At 44.5% G+C, this 14,035-nt stretch overlaps 1 protein-coding gene across 7 annotated transcripts in view; it reads left to right on the forward strand.

Moving 5' to 3' along the window:
- Window positions 1-14,035, forward strand: part of gramd4a (GRAM domain containing 4a) — a 233,247-nt gene that overhangs the window by 212,651 nt on the left and 6,561 nt on the right. For all 7 annotated transcript variants that reach the window (XM_038811399.1, XM_038811396.1, XM_038811397.1 and 4 more), the window contains one exon: window positions 10,315-10,399. In XM_038811399.1, the coding sequence (XP_038667327.1) occupies window positions 10,315-10,399 (85 nt within the window). The remainder of the gene's footprint in view (window positions 1-10,314; window positions 10,400-14,035) is intronic.

Raw genomic sequence — 14,035 nt, forward strand, 5'->3', positions numbered from 1 at the left:
TTATATAAAGAGCCACATATAGTTGGTCTTGAATTAAATTTTGATAAAGCTAATAAAAATATTTACAATTGGTCTTGAATTAATTTAATTGATACATATGATGCGCGCACACACACAGTTTTAACTCCAGTGCTAAATAATACTATCAAAGTGGGATGGTAAGGCTATCAGATCTTAAAGCTCGTGGAGCAAATGATTTTAGTGCCACATTTACCTTGTGCATTCAACTGTCTGCTGCCTAGTTTGAAGAATGATTCCTAAAGGGTGCCTTGTTAGATTATTCCATGGTTTAGGGCTTATTCCAAAATAACAGTTTTGCAGTCAGTCATTTTTATCCTATTTATTAGCAGCAAAAGAGGTGTGCATTTATTCATGGTTATCAGTGCATCAGAAAATAAATTGGCACAAGTGAAACCAAGTTCTAAAATTTGTAATATTATTAAGCTAAATTTTGAGTTCATTGTTAACATTATGTTAATTTATTATGTTAGTACCTTTCTAAAATATTTTTCAGATTCTGCTCAATCGCAGCAAATCACTCGCAGAGCAATTAGATTTAAAGCCTGAGTGAAATTGAGTTTCACTGGAGGAGAGAGTAAAATGGTTTTCACACCATCGGAACCAATTCAGCATTTTTTTTTTTAACAAAGGCTCTTTTTAATTTTCAGCAAAATGTTTATGATAAAGTCCGGTGCTATGACATGAATAAATCACATACTTAAATTTGTGCCCACTTCATATTCAGGCGAATAAGCCCACTTGAATGGGTAACTTAGAACAGATTAATATGTTTAAGATAAAAATACAACCCCTCTCTTTTTCAATGATAACTGTACTTGTTGAGTTGTACTGTTTCACCACATTTCCCTTGTTAAGTCCTATTTGCCAATCAATGCATTAAGATTTTTGCTAGCATTTTGTCTAGACATGAAAGTAGCCTGGTAACCTGGTCATCACTATTTTAGTGGCAGCAGTAACCTATTCATATATATAGTAAGCAGCGTATTCTGTCACCTGGAAACATTTGTTATGCATATTTCAATATGGTATGTATGTTTTGTCACATTTGTGATTGTCAATGACATCTGCAAGGCAGCCTTGTAATAGAGTAATGTTTCCCTTTTGTAAAAAAGTCCGTGGTGGTGTTTTAATCTTGGATTAAAGACAAAAACCTAAAATGCTGAAAAGTATAACCCGATCAGGCAGAATCTGTAAAGGAAACAGTCTGTTTCTTGCTTTGTACTTCTTGGTTTCAAATCTAGATGTCTTAGTGAGGAATCTTCAATCTGACTGGGTAACGAACCATGCTGTTACTTGTCCTGCTCACTCACACAACAGACCCTCTATAGGGAGTGGAAAGCCACATCAGATGTCCAATGACAGTAAGTCTTCCCTCAGAAGCGAACATGGGGAACAACAAGGCCATCCTTTCATCACTGACTAAAATATTTTGACCATTCTATTAAAAACATCTAGTTTTGAGGTAGCTTGTATGAAGCCGCTTTTACTTTTTAAAAGCTTGACTCCCCCATGGTTTCTCCTGTCAGTTAAAGAATTCCTTATGATCCCATGACAGAAATTTGTATAAACTCTTAATATATAATCTGGTCTTCAGGCACTGTTTTATTTAAAAATGATTTTTATGTTTTGTGCCAATCACCTAATTTTCTGTTCTCAGTATCTAGTGCGTTTGAGCTAAGTACCTATCATCAAGACATTGGTGCAAGTCTCTGGCAGCAGCATAAATACGTGACTTGAGAAGCGACCAGATTTTGTGGTCTTGGTTTGCTGAGTAGCTGAAGCATTCACATCCATCCTGTATAGATTAGCAGAATGGTTACATTCTATCTAGGCTATCTGGACCCTCCCAGCTATGAAGCAAAATTGCACACTTTTTCTCAAAAGTAGACCGGGTGAAAGCCCTGAATAAAAGGATACATTGCATGTGGACTGTTGAAGACTCCGGCTTGATGGGCTGAATAGCATCTGATGTTATGCTTTCTAAACAAGTCAATGGTAATCACAGAAAGATCACTTCCTAAAAAATTGACATTTGAGTGAAAAATTTGAAAATCAAGCAAGCCAGCAAAATTGTTTATCACCTAAATATCATGTGATAAAGTTATCAGGCCAATTTGCAATATCATGTGGAGCTTGAATATCAACTAGAATGTTGAGGTAATAAAAACTGAAAATGATGGGAATGCTCAGCAGGTCGGGCAGCATCTGTGGAGGGAGAATCAAGATGAGTATTTCAAGCCGATCACCTTTTATCAGAATTGGAAAAGTTGTAACAAATTTCCAGCAAAATACTTCAAATTCAAGCAGGGAATGTGAGGAGGGGAGGAATGCACAAAGGAGAAGATCTGTAGTGGGGTGAAAGACTGGAGGAATTAGTTGAGAGAAGAGCTGATGTGTAAGGCAAAGAGGGACAAATGAAGAAACCAGAGTTGGATCTGGAGTTGTGGTAAATGGCAATAGCAGAATCATTACCAACTGTTCCATCAAAAGAGGTTGGGGGTGATGGTTATGATCGGAAATCACCGAATCAGATTCACAATGGTTGAGCTCGGTTTGAAGTCCGAAAGCGCCTGAACAAAAGATAATGCGCTGTTCTCTGACCTTCTGATGAGCTTAATGTGAACAGTGTGGGAAGGGGGCGGAGAACTAAAATAACAGATGACTGGAAGTGATCATCTAATCTGTTTTTTCCCCTAGTGTGGAAGGGGGACCGCATTGTGATCAGTCAATACAATATGATAAATTAAAAGAAATGCAAATAAATTGCTGTTTCACTTGGAAGAACAAGTTGGGGTTCCAAATGGTGAGAAGGGAGGAAGTATCTCCTGCACTTGCACAGGAAGGTGATGTGGGAATGGTTGATTGAAAAGTGCAGGAGGTAACGGCTCCTGAAAGAAGAGTGGTAGATGTGTTTGTTGGCATCATGCTGGAGGTGGAGAAATGGTGAATGTGAAGGCCAGTGAGGAGAACCCTGTGGTGTTTATTTATTATTCTTTCATGGAATAGGAGTGTCGCTGACAAAGCCAGCATTTGTTGCCCTTTCCTAATTGCCCTTGATAAGGTGGTACTGAGCCACCTCTGAATCTGGTACAGTTGCACCCACAGGGTAGCTGGGAAGAGAGTTCGAGAATTTTGATCTTGTGACAATGAAGGAATGCTAACTTAGGGTGGAATTTCCAATTTTGTTTGAATAAGTATGGTGGCGTCTGTTCTGCATTTGTTGCTGGCCGGAATGGCAGGAACTAATGCCAGATTCTGTGCTTGGAAGTTCATTAATTATGCACAGGCAAGTATTGGGCTGAATCACCTGACAAAGCAAGTGCTGATTCATCGGTCTGTGCTCAGCTGGCAGGTTCAAAGGTCCTGGTGCCATTCTTAAACAAGTCCAACACCGTCATAGCGCTCTCTCTTTAGGAAACCCTCCAACATGTCAAGAAGACAGAAGCAAAAGGCAAGCAGCATCAAGAAGAAGGGTGCACCATGATTCAGCCATCAGGCCTTTGAGACCTTGTTCAGAGGTGCAAAGGCATGTCCTCTACCTGAGAGATGACTCAAAGAAATTTAGCAACCTCACCTCTCTGAATTGGGAGGCCATTCTCTGAATGTCGGAATGGCTGGCAACTGCACCTGAAGTGCCACCCAGTGCAGGAAGTGGATGAATGATCTTATCTGCTGTGCCGGGGTAAATCCCCACTCAACTCCCTCCAATGATAATCACAAAGAAAGAACACTTCCTAAACAATTGACCTTGGAGTGAAAATATGAAAATTAAGCAAGTCAGCACAATTGTTTATCATCTAAATATCGAGTGAATAGAATAATAACCTTTTTATCAGGCCCAGTTTGCAATATCACGTGGAGCTTGAATATCAGTTAGAATTCTTAAGTATTAAAAACAGAAATTCATGGGAATACTCGGGGGTAATGTGGCAAACTGGATAAAAAGTTGGCTTAGTAACAGGAAACAAAGGATAATGATCGATGGATGCCTTTGCCAATGGAAAGTTGTTTCAAGTGGTGTTCCACCGGAACGGTGTTGGAACCCTTATAATTTGTGTTATATATTTTTTTTTTTTTTTTTTTTTATAAATGTTTTTATTCAGTTTTCGTATTTTATATTGAACAAATTACAAATTGTTAGGAGAGAGAAAAAAAAACAAACAAAAACAAACACGCAAAAATTAACATCCATATTTACAGGTAAGCATCTTCGTAGTAGTAACTGCGCCCCCTCCCCCCCCTCAACATGTTTATTTAGCTTGGTTTTGGGCCTTAGCTAGCCATCGAACCCCCGTAACGAACCTGTAGCCCCCCCCCCCCCCCCTCCCGCTACCTTCCCCCGACTATTCTTCCTCTTGTACATTGGCCACAAATAGGTCCCGGAACAGTTGCATGAATGGCTCCCACGTTCTGTGGAAGCCGTCGTCCGACCCTCGGATGGCAAATTTGATTTTCTCCATTTGGAGAGATTCCGAGAGGTCGGACAGCCAGTCCGCAGCTCTGGGCGGTGCTGCTGACCGCCAGCCAAACAGGATTCTACGGCGGGCGATCAGGGAGGCAAAGGCAAGGGCATCCGCCCTCCTCCCCAGGAATAGATCTGGCTGTTCTGAAAACCCCGAAGACCGCCACTATCGGGCATGGCTCCACCCTCACTCCCACCACTTTGGACATTACCTCGAAGAAGGCTGTCCAGTACTCCACGAGTCTGGGGCAGGACCAGAACATGTGGGCGTGGTTGGCCGGGCCTCTTTGGCACCGTTCACATCTGTCTTCCACCTCCGGGAAGAACCTACTCATACGGGTTCTTGTTAAGTGGGCTCTATGTACCACTTTTAGTTGCGTCAGGCTGAGCCTTGCGCACGTGGAGGTGGAGTTGACCCTATGCAGTGCTTCGCTCCAGAGTCCCCACCCGATCTCCATCCCCAGGTCGTCCTCCCATTTCCTCCTTGTTGCGTCCAGTACGGTGTCGTCCCTATCTACCAGTCGGTCATACATGTCACTACAGTTCCCTTTCTCTAGGATACTTGCGTCCAGTAGGTCTTCCAGTAGTGTCTGTCGTGGCGGTTGTGGGTACGTCCTTGTCTCCTTTCGTAGGAAGTTTTTGAGCTGCAGGTACCGTAGCTCGTTCCCCCCAGCTAGCTGAAATTTCTCTGTCAGTTCGTCCAGTGTTGCGATCCTGTCGTCCGTGTATAGGTCCCTGACTGTCAGTGTCCCCCCGTCCTGCCTCCACCTTTTGAAGGTGGCGTCGGTCAGTGCTGGTTTGAACCTATGGTTGTTGCAGATGGGAGCCCTGTTCGACATTTTGGTCAGGCCAAGTTGCTGCCGCAGTTGGTTCCAGGATTGGAGGGTGGCTGTCACCACTGGGCTGCTGGAGTGTTTTTTGGGTGGGGATGGGAGTGCTGCCGTGGCGAGGGCCCGGAGGGAGGTTCCCATGCAGGAGGCCTCCTCCGCACGCACCCACTCAGCTTCTGGCTCCTGGATCCATCCACTTACTCGCTCGGCTGTTGCTGCCCAGTGGTAGAATTGTAGATTCGGGAGGGCTAACCCTCCCCTGGTTTTTGTTTTTTGTAAGACCTTCTTTGGGATCCTAGCATTTTTACCCCCCCATACGAACGCCATGATGAGTTTGTCCAGCGCTTTGAAAAAGGCCTTGGGGATGTAGATCGGAATGGATCTAAACAGGAAGAGGAACCTGGGCAGTACGTTCATTTTGATCGTCTGAACTCTCCCCGCGAGGGAGAGCGGGAGTGTGTTCCATCTTTGCAGGTCCTTTTTAACTTCCTCCGTCAGGCTGGTGAGGTTCCATTTGTGGATCCCTTTCCAGTCATGGGCTATTTGGATCCCCAGGTAGCGGAATTTATGTCGGGCTTGTTTGAACGGCAGCCCCTTTAGTGCTGCCCCCCCCCCCCCCCTTGCGGGTGTAATGGGAAGATCTCACTTTTGCTCATGTTGAGTTTGTAGCCCGAGAAGGCTCCAAACTCTTTCAGGAGCGCGATGATTCCGTCCATGCTGCTTTGTGGGTCCGAGATATAGAGGAGCAGATCATCCGCATAGAGTGAGACTCTGTGCTCTCTACCTCCCCTTCGGATCCCCCTCCAATTTTTTGCTGCCCTGAGCGCGATTGCTAGCGGTTCGATTGCTAGTGCGAACAGCAGCGGGGACAGTGGGCATCCTTGTCTGGTGCCCCTGTGCAGCTGGAAGTATTGGGAGTTGGTATTGTTGGTCTGTACACTCGCCATGGGAGCGTTGTACAGGAGCTTTACCCAAGCGGTGAACCCTGTTCCAAGCCCGAACCGCTCCAGTACCTCTATGAGGTATTTCCATTCGACTCTGTCGAAGGCCTTTTCTGCGTCCAGGGAGACGATCACCTCTTGTGTTCTCTCCCCGGAGGGGGTCATTATCACGTTCAGCAGGCGCCTGATGTTCGCGGTCAGCTGTCTACCTTTGACAAAGCCCGTCTGGTCCTCTGTGACCACCTCAGGTACACAGTCTTCTAGCCTTTTGGCTAGGATTTTGGCCAGTATTTTGGCGTCTGCATTCAGCAGAGATATGGGTCTGTATGACCCACATTCCGTTGGGTCTTTGTCTTTCTTAGGTATCAGCGAGATTGAGGCCTGTGCTAACGTGGGTGGCAACGTGCCCCTAGCTAGCGAGTCTGTGAACATCTCCCGCATGTGCGGGGCCAGCGCTGTCGCAAATTTTTTGTAGAAGTCCGCCGGGAATCCGTCCGGTCCCGGCGCCTTCCCCGCCTGCATGGAGCTAATGCTGTCCATGATCTCTCCCAGTGCTAGTGGTGCTTCCAGATCCCGTTTTCTGCCCTCTCCCACAACTGGTATGTTCAGTCCGTCAAGAAACCGGTTCATCCCAGCCTTCCCCGTTGGGGGCTCTGAGGTGTACAGCTCTTGGTAGAAGGCCTTGAAGGTTTTGTTAATCTTCTCTGGTTCTGTTTCCAACGTGCCTCTGGTATCTCTGATTTGCGCAATTTCTCTGCTGGCTGCCTGCTTTCTCAGCTGGTGGGCCAACAGGCGGCTGGCTTTGTCTCCGTGTTCGTATAGGGCCCCGCGTGCCTGGCGGAGTTGGTGTACTGCTTTCCTGGTGGAGAGCAGGTCAAAGTTCCTTTGTAATTCTTTTCTCTCCGCCAGGAGTTCTACAGTCGGGGCCTCGGAGTATTTATGGTCTACCTCCAGTATGGAGTCGACCAGCTTCTGCCTAGCCACCCTTTCCTCCCTATCTCTTTGCGCTTTGTAGGCTATGATTTCCCCTCTTAGTACGGCCTTAAGCGCTTCCCAGAACGTGGAGGGTGAGACCTCCCCGTTTTGGTTGATCTCAGTGTACTCCGCTATGGCCTGCGCTATCCTTTCGCTGAAGGCCTTGTCAGCTAGTAAGGCACCGTCCAACCTCCATTTGGGGCGCTGGGCCCTTCCCGTCTCTAGCCGCACATCCATGTAGTGTGGAGCGTGGTCTGATATCACAATTGCGGAGTATTCCACCTTGCCTATCTCTGGAAGCACCGTTTTCCCCACCACAAAGAAGTCAATTCTGGTGTACACGTTGTGTACTGGGGAGAAGAAAGAGAATTCTTTCTCCCCCGGGTGGGCGAATCTCCAGGGGTCTACTGCTCCCATCTGCTCCATATAGTGGCTGAGTTCCCTTGCCATGTTTGAGGTTTTCCCCGTTCTGGGGTTTGATCTGTCCGTCGTTGGGTCCTGTACACAGTTGAAGTCCCCCCCCATGATTAGTCGGTGCGTCGCTATGTCCGGGATTTCTGCCATGGTCTTTTGGATGAAGCTCGTGTCGTCCCAGTTGGGCGCGTACACGTTAACTAGAACTACCGGCGCCCCATCCAGGGCCCCGCTGACCATGACATACCGTCCCCATTTGTGTTATATATTAACTATTTGGACATGAACATGGTGGGCATGATTGGGAAATATGAGAATGACACAAAGATAGGTTGAGTAGAGGATATCTAAAATCTCCAAAATGATATAGATGGGTTGGTGGACTTGGCGGTAAAGTGGCAGATGGATTTTAACACAGAAGTGTGAGGCTATGCATTTAGGGATGTCAAGCAGTTACAGGGATACACAATAAATGGGAATATACAAAGATGGGTAGATGAAATGAGAGATCTTGGCGTGCAAGTACACAGGTTCCTAAAGGCAGCAGTTCAAGTAGACAGGGTTGAAAGAAAGTATATGAATTGCTCCCCTTCACTGGCAGATGTATAGAATATAAAAGTAAGGATACAATGTTGGAATTTTATAAAACAGAGGCCACAACTGGAGAATTGTGTGGAATTCTGCTCACCACATTACAGGGAGGACGTAATTGCTCTGGAAAGAGTTACAAGAATGTTGCCAGGGTGGGAAAAATGTAGCTCTGAAGAGCGATTAGATAGGTTGGGGTTATTTTCCTTGGAACAAAGAAGACTGACGGGTGGTTTGATTGAGATGTACAAAAGTATGAAGGGAAGAGATAGAGTTTCCCTTGGCAAAGAATTCTAGAACCAGGGACATAGATTCAAGATATGTGGCAGAATGTGTAGAAGAAACATGAATCTTAGGATACTCCCAAGGGTGTGTAGCCGCTCACAGTTCCCTTTGCCTGTGCCTGCACCAACTCTAGCAGCGCAGAACACCAAGGGGGCTTCTGCTCCTGAGCAGGAGAATCTTATCAGGCCAGACCCCTCCAGGTTGCAGTCCCCCAGAGGTCATGCACCGTAATCGTCACAAGCATCAGGTCGTAGCAGTCAGCAGGCTGCCTCCACCTCCGCTGTAGATGTCGTTTCTGAACTACAGTGCAGTGGTAGGGTTAGGAACGTGAAAACATTTTGATGTCACTTCTGGTTCAGGGGTGTGCTATCACTGTAAATGAATTACACTTTTGTGAAATCATTTGATATGTGAATGTTCTGGTCAACTGTGGTTTGCATTGTGTTTTTGTACTTGAAAATCCTCTTGTATTGAGCTTTAATCATCTACTCACTCAGTAGTAGTGTCCCACTCAGATTATCAATCATGATGGAACCATTTCTCACCTTTCTTCCTCAATGGACACCAGTGAGTGAGGGCAGCTCACCAGCAAGATACTCTCAAGGCATTTGTGTCTTCTCAGCCGTGGTGTCCGGACCCAAGGCATGTACTTTTGTTTGAGATCCCTGGCAGGTCCTCATCTCATTGAGACAGTGTTAGCATCATTAGAAAGTGGCAAAAGCACCAATGATTGTGTTGCATCGGTCTTGTTCCTCATTGAATTTAAGTTTGCAAACTGAGCACATTAGCAGTGTACCGCTGACTAGGGTTTTTCAAAGTGCGGGTCGCAACCCACGGGTGGTTCACGGGCAGATGGCGAGGAGGGTCACGGAATGATCAGTCGCAGCGTTCCCATGGATGTCCAAATCGTGGACTACCGGCATTGTTCTTGAGAATGCCGGCCTCTGCCACCTTTTAAATGAGAACAAAATGAGGCTGTGTGCAGTCTTGCGGCCGTAATCGACAGCAGTGAGCAGGTCACATGCCTTGCACGTACACTTGACGTAAAGCGTCCTGTATACACGTACTGTGGGTGCCAAATCAGAGAATAGAGCTACTTCCATTTTCTAGTTGCTAGTAAGCAAGGCAAGAGTACTGAAGATGAATCGTTTTGTTACAAGAGATGGCCAGAGTCACAAATAGGCAGAGTACCAACTGGCCAGGATCTCTTATCTGAATCTGCTGGAGAGAGCTGCGAAGGAGAGTCCAGAGCAGGAATGAGCAGTGTTCGTGTTAGCTCTATACAGAGCTCCAGGGCCTCTGGTTAACAGCTTACAAAGAAGAAACTTAACTCTGGAAAAAAGCAGTATAAAGATGATTTATTGAGATATGGTTTTGTCAATTGTGCCAATGTGTTATATGCAGTGAAGTACTGGCAAATGAGAGGAGAATTTTCAGATTTTGAAAGAGAAGCGGTGGGTTGAGGTTGAGACCCTTGAGCAGGATTACAGGCGAATGACACTAAGTCATAATGCTCATTTGGAGAGCTTCTTTTTCTTATTTAGATTATTTTTGGTTCAATACAAAACAAACATGGTTATGCAACTCAAGACCCTAAATTACACGAGGATCAGTTTTCTTAGATGTTTAGGACCACATGTCAAACACTCTATATAGTTTGTGATGAAAGGTGATAGATTTGAAATTTTAACACTGTTTCTCTCCACAGGAGCTGAGTATTTCCAGTGTTTCCCGTTTTAATTTCTGACTTCCAGCAGTGTTTTGCTTTTACATACAGTTTATCTTTCTATTCCTCCAGTTATTTATGCTTTGAAAGCTCCAAGTCTGGTTCATCCAAGAAAAATAAGATCATAAAACTAAAGGAAATTACAGAAATTCAAAAGGTATGCTTCTGACCAGTGACTTTTTTCTGTTTTTTATTTGTTCATGGGATTTGAAAGTTACAGCAAAATCAGTGTTTGTTGCCCTTGCGCAGGTGGTGCAATCTTTTTGTTTTTACTGGATTTTATTTTTTGCAGCTTGCTACGAATTACATGTATTTCACAGTTGTAATGTGCCTAGATACTTTTGGAGCTTGTATAATAATTCTTGATGTGCCTTACTTTTTTAATTCCTGTTTAAATATTTTGCTTTGCCGTAGAAATGTGCTGATCTTTCTGTCCAAACCTCAGTATGTGCTTTCCCGTACCAGCCTGCCCGGACAGGTGCCGGAATGTGGCGACTAGGGGCTTTTCACAGTAACTTCATTGAAGCCTACTCGTGACAATAAGCGATTTTCATTTTTTTTTTCATTTTCTTGCATTAACATCTGTGATGAGAGCATGACATCATAAGGAATATTGAATGAGAGCTGATAAGAGGACTGTTTGACATTGCTTCAGAGTTTGAAAATTATGTCAAAAGATGTTGTATAAGATCAAATTGGATTTATACAATGCCTTCAATTTAAAAAGAAATTAAGTTGTTTCATATTTATTACTTATTTCATTGGCACCCTGGACTAGTGCATGGTCAATTCCAGCCCCATTTGAGAAGTAGTTGTAACGCAAGTGAAATTAGATGTTGTTTTAAAATACCTGTGGACATTGGCTGAGCCCAATAAACTGCAACCGCCAGGTTTGTAACTTTAACTTGATTATGTACAGTATTAGAATTAAATAGGCAAAGAAAACAACTGGCAATCTAATACCCTTTCCTAAACCACCCCTTTCTAACTAGTCTGTCTGTCTCTGTCTGTTCGTCCGTCTACCTATCCAATATATAATTACGCACACACACCACAGAGGGTAACGGGTGGTTGAGATTTAAGAACATATTAATAAAAATGAAAGGATATTTGATGCACTGGAACCACCTCGGTTAGTGCCTTTCTGAGATTTAGCTTTTGTTTGGGTTCTTCTTCCCTCTAGGCATGAAATGGCTTTCTTTGGCATGGTTGTCTATTTTCTTGGTAGATTCAGGATCATTTCAAGTTTACAGAAAAGATGTGCCAGGCATCCGCCGGATTTTGAACAATAAAGCAGTTCTTTCAGCAAGAGACAGAGTGAGACTGTTCCTTCTCCTTCCAAAGTCTAATCACTTCTGCCAAGCTCATTTCTGAAAGCGAAACGCAGGAACCAATCACTGACTGTTGTCATGATGTGGAGAGGCCGGCGTTGGGCTGGGGTGGGCACAGTAAGAAGTCTTACAACACCAGGTTAAAGTCCAACAGGTTTGTTTTGAATCACTAGCTTTCGGAGCGTAGCTCCTTCCTCAGATTCACCTGAGGAAGGAGCTACGCTCCAAAACCAAGTGATTCGAAACAAATCTGTTGGACTTTAACCTGGTGTTGTAAAACTTATTACTGTGACTGTTGTCAGGCAGAACATTGTCCCTGGCCAACACACCGGTTGCCAGTTAGCCAATCAAACCAACTTCCTCCAAAGCTGTTTCCTAAGGTCCACTCGGCGCCAAAGCGTCTGGTTTCTCCTCTCCAAAATACAAAACACAAAACCTGGAACACACTGTCCTGTGAAGCGGGCTGCTACAGCCCGAGTCCTCAGCTTATGAGTTCACGCACCAAAAATAATTTTTTAAAATAGGAACAAAGCAAGTAAACTGAAAGGACTCGTACATTATAGCCAAAGGTTAAAAATATCTCCGTGGTAGCAAAATATTCTTACATTTCAAGAAATGTGCTTTAATAGTGAGTTAATATTTTCTCCCAAAATATGAATAGTAGGCAGAGTAGTCTTTTCCTGTTCCTATATTGTTATTTTATGAAATCTAGTAGAAACATGATCTTTTGAAGTTTTTCTGTTTAACTTTTGTTCTGCTATAATGAAGCATTTTCCACTGTTCAAAAATTCTATTTTACCATAAACGTAACAGACCCTTCCCTGCCTATTTTTATAAAATCTTACATCACGGGAGATGACACAGACTTGTTTGATTTTTAAAGGCAGCATCTAATTTTTAAACCCATCAAATCTAATCATTGAAGGAAGAACAGAAAATGCTAGAAATACTCAGCCAGTCAGGCAGCATCTGAGGAGAGAGGCAGAGTTCATGTTCCATCAGAATAGCTTAATTGATCATCTATATCTGTTTCCCAGTGCCACATGAGTGTACAAGGTTTCCTCCTGATTGGTTCCAAGTTGCCTTTAAAAACAAAAACTTTTTAAAATGTATTTTTATTGGAGTTTTCACAAATAACACAACAAACCCTCAAAATTGGTACAGTACAGTATAAATGCTTTGGTGTCCATGAATACAGAAAAAGACAGGAAAATGCCAACACAGTTGGTTCAGCTTAATCATTAAACTTAGTGCCTCCATTTATACAAGGAAAAGACTTTGGGTATTTTTCTAAGAATTTTTGGTGAATTCCCTTTTGTTGTGACTCCGGGTCAAGGGGGGCTAGAATTGACTGTGTGCTAGCCCAGGGGGTCGTAGGAAACACCAAAATAAAGAAAAGGAAATACAGAAAGAATTCATGAAGACCTTAGTTTGAGGGGATACCTTACACCCAATCACAAGACGCAACAAATCCCAAAATATAGTACAGTACAGAGTGATCATTATTCCGCATATTTTGTCACGATACCCTGGGCTAGTGTGCGGCCCAGAATCTGAGGGAGTGTCCCTTATCCTGTCGGGAGGAGGAGAACTGAATTGGGGGGAACAAATATAACACGTCAGAGCCTGTATCAGCACCTCACCTATCCAACTAAAGAGAGGAAAACCCAGAGACAGAGGAACACCAGGATTCGCCAACACACGTCCAAACTGGTCTGTCAATGATACCAGTAACAGAACAGCATAACCTCATAAGAATCAACCCCACCAGGCAGATCAAGCCTCAAGAAGGAGGACTGTATGGAAGTCCCTTTATGACTAATTGGAGAAGGGCGACTTCCTCCTCCATTCAGCTTAATCTTCAACTGAAGAAAGACTTAACAACACTAAACGGGAGCACTCAGACTCACACTTAGACTCCACAACCAATGGGATGCTATGTCCCCATGTGAACCAAGAGTAGTCCAGAAGCCCCCAAAAGGGGGCATCTCGGGTGGGGGGGGGGATGGTGAGGATGAGGGGGGTGACCTACTTCCCCGCCCAACGTACCTTCTACCTGACCCGGACAAACTTAATTATTGCTCCCCTGACCTACTCAACTGAGCTAAATTTGGATCAATGAAGCATTAAAATAGGGCTGACGACTTCCGGTGACGGCGGGCGGGAGGCAGCAGCACACTCGAGGGCTTCCGTTCGGGAATAGGAATTTTGGAGTTTTAACGCCCGGTACCGGGGGCAACGGAGGCTGAAAAGTCTGTAAGAAGGCACAGGGAGGTTAAATGTCCAAGTTTGGGAGAAAAACGGCAGTGAAAAAGGGGGTTAACGGATGTCCGCCAGGGAGTGAAAAAGTCAGCACAGGAACTGTAAGGAAAGCGGTGGCTGGAGCACGAGGGGAGGCTGCATTGCTCACAGCAGAAGAAATGACCACGGTGATGGCTGTGAGCTTGAAAAACAGTTCAGAA

This window comes from Scyliorhinus canicula, chromosome 11, assembly GCF_902713615.1.
Source record: "Scyliorhinus canicula chromosome 11, sScyCan1.1, whole genome shotgun sequence".
In the NCBI taxonomy this organism is placed as follows: Eukaryota; Metazoa; Chordata; class Chondrichthyes; order Carcharhiniformes; family Scyliorhinidae; genus Scyliorhinus; species Scyliorhinus canicula.